Raw genomic sequence first — 15,036 nt, 5'->3', positions numbered from 1 at the left:
GCTTTCCTGTCTCCTGACACCCTTCCTGATACAACCCCTAATGGGATCTGTGACTCCTTCAACCAGGGATGCTTTGCTTGTTAGGAGTAAACCACCGCACTATGGAGATGCTCAGTGTGGTTGAACCTGAAAGCATTTCCACTTGTCTGCGGTTCTTACCAGTTGCGACAGGTCGAACCAAGACCGTGTTGAGTTTGATGATGGGGCTGAAGGTGTGCTTGGTGTCGACAACACTGGCCGTGTTTTTGCCATGAAACTTTAGGACCAGGCGCTCATCCTGTTTCTGCAGCAAGACCATGATATCCTCCAAGAGGAGTGTGTACAGTTCTGAAAGGAAAACACTAGTGATATAAAACTGTATGTGTATCTGACAAGTTTTGTCTCATTTTGGATGCAAAAATAAACCTGAAAAAATATTTTATCTACAAAAATGTCTGATATTATAGTCTTTTTAATCTTATTGTCATATACTGATGTGTACACACCAATTGTCTTTTCCTTATTGACTTTCCAGGAGAGAGGACCCTCATGAACCATCTTCCTCTTGGTGAGGTCCAGATTCTGCAAGCACAACACATGGCAGAACTTCATAAACAATACAGAGTAAATATCAGGAGGTAAACAGGGATTAAAACACAAGTTTGTTACCTTCAGCTCCAGGATCACAGGGTTTTCACTCTGTTTCAGAGACGAGAATTCTAACCTTCTCTGATACTCCTCGAGCCGCTGTTAAGATACAACACAACTCATAAAATACACTTCCTAATCTCAGCCTGTATGAATCTGCACATTTCTCTAAATAGAATGATTAAATAAATGATTCTAATGTGTGTACCTGTTTGTTTTCAGCCTCTTTCACAGCTTGGTTGACATGGTTGAGGATCTTTTTACAACAGTCTCCAGCTCTCTTCACCTTTTTCCTTTCTTCAATGTCCTCTACAAGAACAAAAAACCAACATAGCCAACAGTTCTTGATGATTAAACTAAAATCAATTGTTCCCCCTCAATGAAAAAGATAATCGGTTTTCAGAATCTGTACTAAAATGTATAAAATCTTATTTATACCTGTGTACTTGGCAATGTTATCCAGCAGGAGCGGGTATTTGGTCACTCTCTGCATTTCTACAGGGATGATGTCTTTGAGCTGCAGCCTGCGACACAAACGGTTGCTCTGAGCTTCCTGAAGAATGACAACAAGGAAGAGAAGAGCAAGGAATGAGGAAGGTCAACAACAAAAAACCTCTGTAACAGATATTATATGAGACAATAAAAAAAATCTGAAATATTCGAGCTTATGGGATACTGCAATGTTCTACTTTAACTCCCAAAATGCAGACATTTGTTAGACAAAATAGAAACAAAAGAACAGACAAAAGATGGATGAAATCTTTAACAAATAATAATACAACAGATTTAATCAAAGACCTAAAATTTAGATAAAAAATAAAAGAAAAAAAAGGGGGGGGGGGTGTCCCATTGCACCAACCAACCTAATTATTAAGTGTGTATTGTCACTTCTATCCTTATCTCCAAAAGTTGATTCTGTTCATCTGGACGTAGCGTTTTGTGGGAGAAACGTTTCGTCACTCATCCAAGTGACTTCTTCAGTCTCAGCTGACTGCAGGTTTCCCCAATCTTATAAACAGTACATTTGCATAATGACTGAAACTAGCCCACTGAAGGAACAATGGGCTGTGAGGTCAGTTCCTTAATTATAATTATGCAAATTCTCATGACCATTGATCAACAACCACTGACCAAAACCCACTACATTTCACGGATCACATTAACTCGGTGGACCAACACATCCCACCTGGACTTTTGTCAAAGCTGGGAAGGCACCTAAAGAAAGCTCCAGTCGATCCAGGAGAAAAGAACAACCGCTGCCCAGGCGAAAACCTGTAGTGATCCCATATGTGTCAGGAGTATCGGAGCAGCTGAGACGCATTTTTTCTAAACACCGGGTCTCTGTGGCTTTTAAACCCCAAAACACGCTGCGCCAAAAATTGGTCCACCCCAAGGATCGGGTCCCCCGACACAAACAGAGCAACATAGTGTACGCTGTTAAGTGCCAGGAGGATTGCCAGGATTTATACATCGGGGAAACCAAACAACCTCTAGCGAAGCGGATGGCACAACACAGAAGAGCTACCTCGTCAGGCCAGGACTCTGCAGTTTATTTACACCTACAGGCCAGTGGACACTCTTTCAATGATGAGGATGTACACATCTTGGACAGGGAGGAACGCTGGTTTGAGCTGAGAGTCAAGGAGGCCATTTACGTGAAAAGGGAAAGACCATCTCTGAATCGAGGAGGGGGCCTAAGGGTACATCTTTCGCCATCTTACAATGCTGTGATTGCAGCCATTCCCCAACTCTCTGTGAATGGTACTCATGGCCATTGATCAGTGTTCTTTGATCAGTGGGTTTAGGTCAGTGATTGTTGATCAATGGTCATGGGAATTTGCATAATTATGATTAAGGAACTGACCTCCCAGTCCATTGTTCCTTCAGTGGGCTGGTTGCAGTCATTATGCAAATGTACTGTTTATAAGATTGGGAAACCTGCAGTCAGCTGAGACTGAAGAAGTCACTTGGATGAGTGACGTAACGTTTCTCCCACAAAACGCTACGTGCAGATGAACAGAATCAACTTTTGGAGATTTACTTTCCTGGATGATTGAGAATGCATCAAGACGTTCTATCCTTATGTTACATTTACTGGGTAACTTAAAAGTTCTTTAAGCTGCAAAAAGCCACCTGGTACAAGGGTCCTAAGTAAGCATGTAGTCATGAAGCATCTCCAATAAACTGAATGTAAGGGTCTCATATACAGCCAACTGTGCCACTGTTCTTATCCATTCTCCATACGGAGATGGATACTTACTCATCCTGTGTCTCTGTGTAGGTTCTCAGTCATCCAGGGCAAAGTTATCTAAGGAGTTCAGAAAGAAAACCACTGGACTTCTTTAACTTTTTTGACTCACACCCTTTTTCACACCTTGAGCTGAGGCACATGATCAGTAGTGGACTCTCCACTGTTTGGTCTTAGAACTGAAGAAACTTCTTGGATGAGAGAAATGTCTTCAAGAAACTTTAAAAAATCCAGTTGCTTTTCTTTCCAAACTCCTTAGATTTTTGAATAGACAGATACAATTTGGGTCAAATCTCTAGAAGTATCTTTGGCTTCTGAGCCTCATGTAACTGATCTAGAGCCTTAGCTCCTACACTTTCCCTACACCCACAGCAGGTCGTGAGGGGCGGTATCTGCACTCCCGAGCCTTGTTCGGGTCTCTTCCTGCTATAAAGGGAGCTCATTGGAGAATGTCGGATCATTGGATTTTTTTCTATAATGATACAAGGTCTCCAGCTTACAATTGTTGTGAACTGGCACACTAATTAAAACTTAATCGAATGTTCTTCTGCCTGCCAATATCGGTCTCATCCAAAGTCACCTTCCTCCTGGTGGTAGACTGCAGTGGAAGTCTTGCACTCACCTGCATGAACAGGTTGAATTTCTGGTCTTTCTTCTGCCTCGTCTTGATGAGCTCCAGTGCAGACGGCTGGTTACTGCAGAAGGTTGCCACTGCTCTCTTTAACTTTTGCTCTTCCTCCCCACTGAACTGGATGCGAGTGCACAGAGAAAGCATAAAATGCTTAAATATTTCCAGCTTACGTGCTAAGAGTGCATGATGTACTTGATGATTTCTACTGAAACAACTCTGAAAATATTTTTAAAAACAAAACAGAGAACCTGCAGCCATGCCAGCAGAAGGCATCTACTTACACATTGATGCTTTTAGGTATAAATAAAGAAGCAAAGCCTGCCAGATAATTCAGGCAAAGAACTTGCACTGATTGCCTCTGCCTTATGACACCTCCACCATCACAGGATCCACCTGTAGGTCTGCTCGGACATTAACTGACCATTTCTAGGTTTCTACACATAACATATTAGAGGGGAGTGATGAGGTAGACACTAAACTAACAGCGTTCTTCTGCCTCAACCACTGGTACTGGAACACGTACCTTTGTCGTGTTAGCAGGATAATATTTCACTATCAAGACTAAACACAAAGGCTGAGGCTGATAGGAATGTTTTAGGTTTGCTGGCATTTATTTACTAAAACCAAATTGTTGCCCAAATTTTGATTTTGACCTGATGGTGGTGCTGTGGGAAAAGACATATGGACCTCAAAAGTCTTTAAGATAATGTAATGTGGGGATTGTGAAGACCTCTTTACCATTTATCTAGTCTGGGCAAAAGGTGAAATATGACTAAAAATACTAATAAACCCTGTCCTCTCTCACAGATACTTGAAGCTAGCCTTACCCATCCCAGGAGATCATCTCCGATCTGACCGATCACTGACGTCTCGTTCCTCTTCCTGATTGCAGTCATTTGTTCTGTTATAGAGACTGGAGCACAGCGAGAAGATTTATTTATTTTTTTAAAAACATCCAAAAATACTCACCAGCTAGTTTGGTGATGACTCACATATTTCTAAAACTAAAGTTTTTACCCCAATTCCAAAAAAGTTGGAACGCTGCATAAAAAGTAAATAAAAACAGAATGCAGCGATTTGCAAATCTCATAAACTCATCTTTTATTCACACTAAAACACAGAGAACATACAAAATCTTAAAACTGAGACTTTTTAGTATTTTATAAAAAATAATTTTAAAAAAGCTCATTTTGAATTTGATGGCAGCAACACAAACCAGGGACAGGGACAAACAGCTGGAAAGGTAAGTAAGTAGTGAAAAGAAGTTTCAGTTCCTTAGTGCAAACTCACCAAAGTCCAAACAAAAAGTCTGCAGCAGGTCTCCTCAGTTGTTAAAAGAAGAGGGGATGTGACACAGCAGTAAACACGGCCCTGTACTGAGTTTTTTGAGACTTATTGCTACCATCAACTAAAAACGAGCTAATATTTTTTATAAAGTAGTCAAACGTCTCACTTTAAGAATCTGATACGTTTTCTGTGCTCTATTGTGAACAAAATCTGTGTAATCGTTCCATTCAGTTTTTATTTTTGGGGGATTGGGATTGAAATTTAAAACCACGTGACCCTCTTGTTATAGCTCCCACTCTGGACCATCTCCTCTCCCTGTGACTGTTTTCCTGAATCAGTTCTTGTTAAGGGCTTAAAAGGGAAAAGGCATGGCTGTGAACACTAATGACGTGTCATGACTATGTCAGCACACCGTTTAACCTACAAGGGACCATGGAGAGTCATTTACTATGACGCCAGCTTTATATTTGTGTGTGTCACTGTGAAATTTTCAGGGTTTGTTTACAGGATCTGGCCCATTGGCAGCGTGACAAGGACAATATGTGTGCTGTAAGTGTTTTTTATAAGATTATAAACTTTTACTTGTATTGTAATATCCAGTAACTTCCAGTCACTACCCTGTAATGATTTTTCAGTGGACCATGAAATGACCAAAATCCAAAAATCAATCAATTAGAATATATGAAAATCCGCCGTAGATGAAGGAAACAGTACGTCTCTCATTAACACAATTACAGCCACGCCCCTACTCAGTCATGTGTGAAATGTGTTACCATGCAGCTAACTGATTGTTACCATGAAGCTGAATGATTTCCTCCAGGTTGATAAAGATGTGCTTTATGTCTTCTGGTGGAAGGATGCCGTCCCTGTTCAGCCTCTGGCAGAAAACACAGTCCAGCACCTTCAGCATCCTCAAGTGGGCACGCTCAGTGTAGAACAGCTCTAAAGAGCGAACAGACAAACGCATAAATGTAGATAAATGCAGATTTCTTTTTTTTTTTTATCATTTTGGAAAAATGTGAAATATTGGCGACTCACCATTGATGACTTCCTGCCGGTTGATCTCTTGTTGCGTTAAGCTCATCAGGACGCCTCGAGGGACCAGTACCTGCCAGATCAGAGGATCTTCTTCACACTCAGCCTCTCCGCCTTGGTCATCTTCACTCTGGATGTCACCCTGTACCTCCATCCTAAAGAGACAAAGAGAGACTGGCTATTATAAAGATAAATGTGGCATTAGAAAGGGAAACAGTTACTGCATTTAAATTTTTATTTAACACAATAAACTATTGAAAAAGTATCAGTATATTTATCATTAGGATATTTAAAAAAAATTCCCAGCCCGCCTTTCTAATAGATGGTTTGTCCCATGACAACCATGACAGTAAAGTGAAAACAAACAAACCCCAAATATGTAGATTTTTAGCTTTTATTTTTTTTTAATATAATAGTGAATTTGCAGATTCCCAGATAAGAGCTGTCTGTAGTACTATTAACAGTACTACTAATAGCTACAAAATACCTCTGATGAGCCTGGAGCACTGATTGAGATCTAAAGGGAACACAGTTAGTGTGGCATAATGTGTTTCACGTGGCGGGACTTCACTAAAATTAATAACAACTCTTTGGTTATTTATATGCAATATATGCAAAAAACTCTTTGAAAATGGATACAACTTTTATTTGGTTGCGGCTGAGGGTCGCCCTCCCTGAGCCTGGTTCTGCTGGAGGTTTCTTCCTGTTAAAAGGGAATTTTTTCCTTCCCACTGTCACCAAAGTGCTTGCTCATAGGGGAGTCATGTAATTGTTGGGTTTTTCTCTGTATGTATTATTGTAGCGTCTACCTTACAATATAAAGCATCTTGAGGTGACTGCTGTTGTGATTTGATGCTGTATAAATAAAATTGAATTGAATTTGGTTTTCTTTCTTTGCTTTCAAATTGTACATTAGTTTGCTGTTACTTCCTTTAAATCCAGAAATTTCCTTTGCAGTGGCACACAGCCCAAAAATGTTTTTAAAAACAGACTTGAAGCTGCATCCCCAACTTCAACTACCTGAAGGCCTCCTGATCTTCATCCCGCTGCTCCACTGTGGTGGGGCTGAAGTCGAACTGAGTGCCGGTTGGACCGGAGACGCCGTCGTGGTTGTCAGCAGACTGCACACTGTCGCCTGGTCTGGGCTGGATGCAGAACGGAGAGACATCTGTAGAATAAAGGAGAGAAGGAGAGTAAAATACATGAGACAATTAAGACTCAAATGGAGCTTTAATTTAACAAATTCAACAGTATCCTTATTCGGTAGGGATATTTAGTACATGTTACTGAAACTAGAAATAGTGTCTGAGTGACGCTGTGTTCATCCCGCATGTAATGGAAGATTGGGGCAATTAAATAAAAAAAAATTATCAAACTCTGATAACGAACAAAAACTGGAATATCTTACTGGATTCTGACTCTTGTCCGCCTGCTTCTGAGACCTGAGTGGTGGGGGAGCTGTGCGTAGGAAGGGTGGTGGCAGGCAAAAATTGGGTATCTGATCCATCGCGGATCCGTCCAGGACTTGTGGTGGACAGGTCTGATGGTTCAGAGATGCCAAGGGGCGACTGAGGAAGCTTTGGCGGACGCTGCTTGATCTGGTCCACAGCTTTCACGACTGTGCAGAAAACCATGAGCATGAAGTATCACACACTACATTGATAACGTTATGTTATGTACACCCTCAAATATACACAGATACACCTCTTTACGCAATGAGCCAGCAAATACCTGACGGTTAAAGTATTTTTTTTTGTCCTTCTCACCTGGGGTGGGGTCCACTCTGCTCGGACGCCGAGGGGGGCGGATGTTGGGAAACTGATGGAAATAATTATAAGTTACACATTAGAGTAAATGATTCTCAGTTCAGAAGTTTACTTAAATGTCAGTCACATGTCACCTGTGTGGAAAAACTACTGTTAGCGTGAGTGAGGACTGTGTAACCCCGTGCTTCAAAGCTGAACTCTGTGTGACCTCAGGGAAGCTGTGCCTCGATGTTGTATGCCTGTCCCAGCACAGCCTTGAAGGGAGGTTCTCATACACTCAGTGGGCAGAACACACTGGGAAGCAAGCTGAACATACTGGGAGTCACCCGGTTGAGAGGTGTTGTGGAGTAAACATGCTAAATGCACTGGAAAGGCTAATTAGCACAGACAGGAGGAGTAAGTGGCTCCTAGCTTTCTCTTTGTCTCTGTGCTGCATGTGCTTAAGGTCTGACACCCTGACGTTGCCTTTGTTTATTTGACTCTGCTCTTAGTTGTGGAAGATTAATAAACTGCACTGCAGTAAACTCAAAAAAAGACCTACTGCAGAGGACTTTCGAGTGTTTTTTAACTTTTAATTGGATCTAAAAAGCTGAATCTAAAAGTGACCGGCCAGACAAAGTTTATCATTCTGGCTCTGGATTTTTGAGCTTTTTCACCTTCCTCTCATCCGCTTCTCAGACTTCAACAACAAAAAAACCCCATAAAAAATATGTCTATCTAGGAACTACTTTTTTTAAAGACAGCAAAGTAAATCTCAAGGTTTTTAAGGCTAATAAACAACATTGATGATAAGTGAAAAATGATGAGTCAGTGACTTCCAATAGATCCATCCATTGAACCATGTTTTTAACGACTTATTCATTACTGGAATTCTATAATGATTGCATTATTATGTATAGGTTAGTGTGTGTGTGTGTGTGTGTGTGTGTGTGTGTGTGTGTGTGTGTGTGTGTGTGTGTGTGTGTGTGTGTGTGTGTGTGTGTGTGTGTCAGGAGGTTGCACCTTAATCCTAGGGAGGAAAGTGATGCGAGCACGTTTATGTTCGAGGCCTCGATGCTCCTTCACTTTCACTCCGAGGTGCTTCATGTAGGTGAGAATCACATACTGCATTGTTTGCCTGCAATAAGAGACACACAAAGTGTAGCAGTGTAACACAGAACACGTGCTGCTGATTCTCTGATCTATGCAGCAGCTCTTAATGATCACAGTATTAATAACAGACGGACGTTCATTCAGACAGACCATCTCTTACAAAGAAAGAAATATCCATCATATTATTGCAATAAACAAAAAAAAGAAATACTGGTGGGCCAGTGGATCTATAGTATCAATTTCAAACTCCTACGTTGCCTCGTTCACAAGCTTACGTGTCCACGCCACCTGCCTGCAGGGGGGACAACAATATCTTGCCAGCCTTTTACACCTGAGCAGTAAAAACACACGTCTTTGATTTTTTTCAACACTGATGACTGGAAAAAACAACGGTTTTATAGTGTGTTGCACTGTAAAGCTGTGGTGTGATGGGTGCAGTACAAGATGTCACCACTGGGGGCAAGAGATCAGGCATTTGCGTCTTGCGTGGTGTATCAGAGCTTTATGACTGTCTTATTCTTTCCCATGAGCAAGATTTCTTTTCCCCACCCACCCTTTATTTTTTAAGAACGTCCAACAAGATCATTCAGGGGAAGTTAATGAATGAAGTTAATGTTCAAATATATAAAACACTGCTCACACTGTCTTTGTTTGAGATATTTTGTCTTAACATTTAGTCACAGATGGGACAATGATTTATAAATATCATAACAGAACAGAAACTATAAAACTTCCCCAAAATCATTCACACTGAGTATCCTGCAGCTGCCTGATGATATAAAATATAAAACTCCCTCCTCTTACCACTTCTCCTCTTCTGAGTTCTGTGATGTCAACCTGCAAAATCCCACACACACACACACACACACAAAATCACATGATGCACATCTGTGTGGGTGTTTTTTTAAGAATACAATCAAAAAGGAACATAGCGGTTAAAAATACACATCTAGGTGTCTTTGTGGCTCAGAGACTCACAGGATATCCTCTATCTTGAAGAGGATGTGTTCAGCACAGGAGCATTCCTTCTCCAAGGCCTGCTGGTCTCTTCCTGGCTCAGAGTCCAACTTACAGAGCTCGTCTTCGGCCAGCGTCAGACCCATGCTGCGCTTCTGTCTGCACACCGAGACACAGAGCACATGTACACAATGTAGAGAAATATTACTTTACATAGACATGTATCAGATATCTGCCAGGAAAATATTCAGGTTCAACATTTATTATACGAATAAATTTAACAGCTGAGTGACAGCTACCTGAAGTCTTCCAGGTTCCTGTGCAGGTCTGGTAACAGCGCGTCCTGTAACGTCTGAATGTACTGTTTACACAGGCTGTCTGGGATCAAGTCCAGCCTTCGCTTCTCTGACACACACACACACACACACACACACACACACACACACACACACACACACACACACACACACACACACACACACACACACACACACACACACACACACACACACACACACACACACACACACACACACACACACACACACACACACACACACACACACACACACACACACAGAGAAAATATTCAACCCCAAAGCATCTAATTCACAAATTAAATGAAAAAATTTTTTTTTTTTATAATTTATGCAATCGATGATAACAGAACGGTAGCTAATACTGCCAAATACCCCAAGTTATTAGAATTGATTTATTTTCTCTGAAGCTTTCAAACATAATTTATTTATGACGGGTGAGGGGAGTGTGAGATTGACACACAGATCAGTGCAATGTCAGTAGTGATGAGGATGTTAAACAGTTTCTTGTTGTGAAGAGGGAACTGAGAGGTCGATCTAAGTTCCTACCCTCACCTACAGCCACAAGCTGTGGGCACAGTGAATAAATGAGCCCCTGAAGGGTGACTGGGCTCCGTCTCAAAGACAGGGTGAGGAGCTCCGTCATTCAGGAGTGGCTCAGTAGAGCTGCTATTCCTCCACAACAAATGGAAATATTAGAGGTGGGCTGGGCATCTGCACCCTAGATGCCTCCTAGGTAAGGTGTTCTGGCCCAAGACACCCTGGAGAGATTACATGTCTCAGCTGTCATGGGAATACCTCGGTACCCCTCTGACAGAGCTGGAAGAAGTGGATGCGGAAAAGCCAGTCTGGATGTCTCTGCTTAGACTGCTACCCGTGCGGCACACACCAGATACAATGAATATCTTACACACTACATAAGTAATAACAGTATATTTACCAGTCAAGCACGCTCATGGTCAGTGAAACTTTTTCATTTCTCAAGGTTTCATGAATTTGCATGAACTTGGAGTTTCTTAATCTCTCTCACTCACACACACAAACACTGTTCCTGAAAATAATAATAATTTTGTGGTCTTAGTTTTTGTGTATAATAAACTCTTTGTCCAACTGCTTCAAGCATCAGTTTGCTTATTAGGCCCCAAGCAGCAGAGGTGGACAGTGTAATTCATTAAGCTTATTGTCTTCTGACTACATCTTCTACTTCCAAAGTCCGGCACAAAAAAAAGCAGAGTTCAGATTTTAATTTTGCTAAGCCACATGTACACTATGTGTGAAGTTTAAAATCATGAAATATGATATTTTAGAGGAATCCTCTATGCCTTACCTAGCTCAGCAGAAACGGTCTCTGGCACCGGCACTTTAAGATTCTAGATAAGACAACAGAAGGAGAGTTAAGAACCACATCAACACACTGGGCACAATTTTATTTTTAAACACAACAGAAAAATTGTCACAAAGAACAGACACTGACTGAGAAAGTACCTAATAGACCAACTTACTGCAGTTCGATCCATGAATAGCGTGTGGAATTCAATAAAGAAGCGTCGACTTTCTTTGGAGTTGGTTTGCTTGTACATATCAGCGTAGAGGTAACACAGCTAACCATCGGGGGAAAAGACAGTTAGTCCTTTCTGTTAAGGTCTATTAATCCATATTTGCATAGCTTCTTATATCATGAACTGCATTACTCCTTCAAACCATGAACAAAATGCAACATCGTGAGAAAAAGGTCTCTTTATGTCAACAGTGGTGTTCCACAGGGCTCAATCCTTGGCCCACTTTCATTTATGACAAAGTAGAACTTAGCAACCCTTATTTAGGTTCCTGAGTTTTATATTCATACATGATACGGAGACTGCTTTAATGCGTTCTGTACTGACCAACACCCTTAAAACACTAAATTATGCTCATACTGAACTCGTATAATCAAAGAAATCGTTTCTCTTATATTACATCAGTCAGCAAGATTTTCCATCTTGCCAATAGTTTCGCAGCTCAATAGTTAACAGATTTCTGCAAAATTTATTACTTTTTCTATAATGTCTGTGTAAATTGCATTCACATGTTTTATGCTTTTAAGACATAAAACAACAAAAGCATTCTTCTACCAACTGTTGCCTCTTTATACTGCTAAATAGCCAGCTCCATTGTTGTCGATAAACTTTGAAAAACACATTAATGAGCCACACTGTTGCACTGTCTGACATGTTCCTTTGTTATGATGAACAAGGCTCTTTGTAGTTTATTTTTAGTCAGTTCACTTTCCTGCTTCTGTAAAGACTCACGATAGAACTGAATGTGTATTTATCATACCAACAGTCCATGGTTACAGTTGTTTTTAAGATTTACATCTTCAGTAGGAGCGGCTGGACTTGGGGTTGCGATCACCAATGTTTTGTCACAGATGTTATTCCCATTTTATATATAGAGTATGTGGTTGTGAATCATCAACACAGTGTGAAAATAGAAAATGACTAAGAACAAGTCCACGGAAAGTTTGGTAAAATGAAGTTTAAATACAATTAAAATGCCTTGCTACTACTTTAGGAAACAGTATACGCATATGCTTGCTATATACCCATGTATGCTTTTAATTTTCAGTCTACAGTGACCTTATATTGGTATCAAACCTCATGATTCAGACTATATTGGCAGCAAAGGCATTACCACACACTGATTTGTACTGTGTTTGTGGCTATACCAGAGGTGCAGGGTCAAACTGTGAGACCACATGGTGGAGGAAAACTGCGAGGTGTGCCGGCCGAGACTTCAGCGACTCAATACTCTGGAAACAGGTACACTCGCCATTGATCTGAGGAAAGGCATCCATTTATTAGATCTGATGATGATCATGTGACCCAAAAATCGGAGACATTTTGCCAGATACCTGTTCTTGTGAGGATTCAAAGTAGTCGTCTTCTGCTCCAATAATCTGAGGGTTTACGAGGTAAGGAGGGCTACCACCACTGTAATGGGTATTGGGGTGCTGTGTGATATAATTGAGATAAAATGCAGGGTCAAACAAAGAGGTTCACATGACAAAGGAATAATTTCTTCTTCATATGTAGGAACCCTAACCTTAACTTTAACCCAAGAAATATTTTTAACACTTTCCCCTTGGACAACTTATAAGGGCAACCTTTGTCTCTCTTTTCTCAACTGACTGGTTTTTATTTCAGGCATGCGTCCAGAACCAAATGACTGGCTTTTCCTCCCTCCTGTTCTATGTCCTTACTGTTGCTCTTGACTTCTTGCCAGGAATCCATTTACCAGAGCATTTAGCTTCATTCACTCTTATCTATTGTTTTTTATTTTTTTCCTGCTGATAAGGAGTTAGGGTTGAGACTTGTTTTTAAGTAATTAGTGATTCAATTTTTTCCTAATATTCTTTGGTTCACCATTTTGCCCTTAGCTCGCCTTAAAATTCTATTTAACCTTCTTTCTGTTTTTCCCCTTCCCCCGTTTCTCTCTGAACCAACTTTAAGATGTAAAATTTCCAATAAAATGTATTTAAGGCAAAAAATGTTTTAAAGTACTGCAAACGTCCTCCATTAAGTTGCCCAAATTGCATGACACTTTTGCAGTTTTTGCAGAGCAAGCACATTAGCAACCCTCTCAGCTGAACCAATAAAGAGCATGCACATCTAGAACTTCAGCCGTGGAGACAGAGATCAAAGTATAGCTTCCTATGGTAAATCCACTTCAGTTGAGTCATTTCATAATGACTAAATAAAGCTCATGTAGAAATAAACTGCATTTTTGGTTGCCTCCAAAAGCAGTCAGTCCAGTATTAAAAGCATCAACTTAATAGCATTTAAAACATGACTAACACGAAAAGAAATTTGGTCACAATGAAGAGCTGTCCCTTGTGTATCAACCATATGCTGGGTGACTCCTTTAAATCACTGGTTTAGATTTTGCTTCAAGTTTGGGCATGGCTGCTTTGATTTTAAGGTATGCTAACAAAGATGCTAGTAGCAGAAAGCTACTTTACCTAGCTTTCTGCTAGCACCTGCTAGCAAAGAACTGAAACTCACAGCCATGTGTACCCTTTGTGTGTGCAACTTGCTAACCAAGCTTACAAGCACTCCAGACTTTAGTATAAATACTGCCATTTGTGGTTATAAATGACCATACACCTGCCAAGGTTCCAACATGGCAGCTGGGAAAAAAGGGGATGAGAGTCTCTGCATTATACTCCTATACTTTCTACTCATGCAGTTTGCTAACCAAACATGCAAGACATTGCTAATAACACTGATAGAATATTGTGATGACGGAGAAATACTAACTTCTAGCTCTTCTGGCTAACTTATGGGAGGTGCTTAAAAGCTAACGCTCACATTTGGGGATTCCAAAATGAGTGGGTGGAGTCTATTTTTTACGTACATTCTCTGGGTTTGTGACAATAATGTGACACTAAGGGATTGTTGGTTTAATCCCTTACTTAAAACTAAGAAAGGGTTAACTCTGTGTCTGCCAATGTCACTAATAGTTATTCAGCCATTACTACAAGTGCTGAACCCACAGGTTGGGTGACCCTTATTGTCATTGCTTGTCTAGTTTTATTCATGTGAAACTAAACATGTTTGATGTCAAATTTACATCAAATCAAATCTGCGTGCGCATCTTACTGTGTCAGCGGCATCCTCAGCCTCTGGCGATGTGCAGATGTTGAGGCCATCCCTCCGACTAATGTCTGGGCTCTGACAGGGAGTCCCTCTGTAGCCCACAGTGTCAGAGAGAGGGCTGCTGTGAACCTAATGCAGACACAGATACATGCACATTAACACACACATGACACACAAAACACTTAAACCAAATTGATTGTTTAGTCTGGTGCTGAATACTGGGAAATTCCTGAGAGTGGAAAGCACTACTTAATTCCTATTTTTAGAAGCTGTGATAAAAAGACTGTTATTACAAAGCAGTCTGTGTAAGCAGCGAGGCTTTGTGATGTGTTTAACATTAGATGGTGGTTACTGCTACAATAGATTATTAACAACAATCCTTGGTCAGCAGCAGCAGCTCAAAAACTCAGAGGTAAAAATGAAAAGTGTGACTTTAATAATT

General features: G+C 40.7%; 1 protein-coding gene across 1 annotated transcript in view; it reads right to left on the bottom strand.

Annotated features, from left to right (window-relative positions):
• The window catches only part of LOC116328509 (rho guanine nucleotide exchange factor 12-like), a 48,913-nt gene that overhangs the window by 9,121 nt on the left and 24,756 nt on the right, over nt 1-15,036 (bottom strand). The window contains exons 8-28 of the mRNA XM_031750317.2: nt 14,598-14,723; nt 12,851-12,949; nt 12,665-12,775; nt 11,463-11,561; nt 11,288-11,330; nt 9,943-10,048; nt 9,665-9,802; nt 9,491-9,523; nt 8,597-8,711; nt 7,595-7,646; nt 7,237-7,446; nt 6,849-6,996; nt 5,832-5,983; nt 5,589-5,735; nt 4,334-4,419; nt 3,498-3,623; nt 1,066-1,180; nt 836-936; nt 649-726; nt 486-561; nt 160-327 (exon numbers count right to left, since the gene is read on the bottom strand). Coding sequence (XP_031606177.2) covers nt 160-327; nt 486-561; nt 649-726; nt 836-936; nt 1,066-1,180; nt 3,498-3,623; nt 4,334-4,419; nt 5,589-5,735; nt 5,832-5,983; nt 6,849-6,996; nt 7,237-7,446; nt 7,595-7,646; nt 8,597-8,711; nt 9,491-9,523; nt 9,665-9,802; nt 9,943-10,048; nt 11,288-11,330; nt 11,463-11,561; nt 12,665-12,775; nt 12,851-12,949; nt 14,598-14,723 — 2,329 coding nt within the window. The remainder of the gene's footprint in view (nt 1-159; nt 328-485; nt 562-648; nt 727-835; nt 937-1,065; nt 1,181-3,497; nt 3,624-4,333; nt 4,420-5,588; nt 5,736-5,831; nt 5,984-6,848; nt 6,997-7,236; nt 7,447-7,594; nt 7,647-8,596; nt 8,712-9,490; nt 9,524-9,664; nt 9,803-9,942; nt 10,049-11,287; nt 11,331-11,462; nt 11,562-12,664; nt 12,776-12,850; nt 12,950-14,597; nt 14,724-15,036) is intronic.

This window comes from Oreochromis aureus, linkage group 10 (genome assembly GCF_013358895.1).
Source record: "Oreochromis aureus strain Israel breed Guangdong linkage group 10, ZZ_aureus, whole genome shotgun sequence".
Taxonomy (NCBI): domain Eukaryota; kingdom Metazoa; phylum Chordata; class Actinopteri; order Cichliformes; family Cichlidae; genus Oreochromis; species Oreochromis aureus.
The sequence above is the reverse complement of the archived record's forward strand: the minus strand, read 5'-3'. Positions and strand labels throughout refer to the sequence as shown.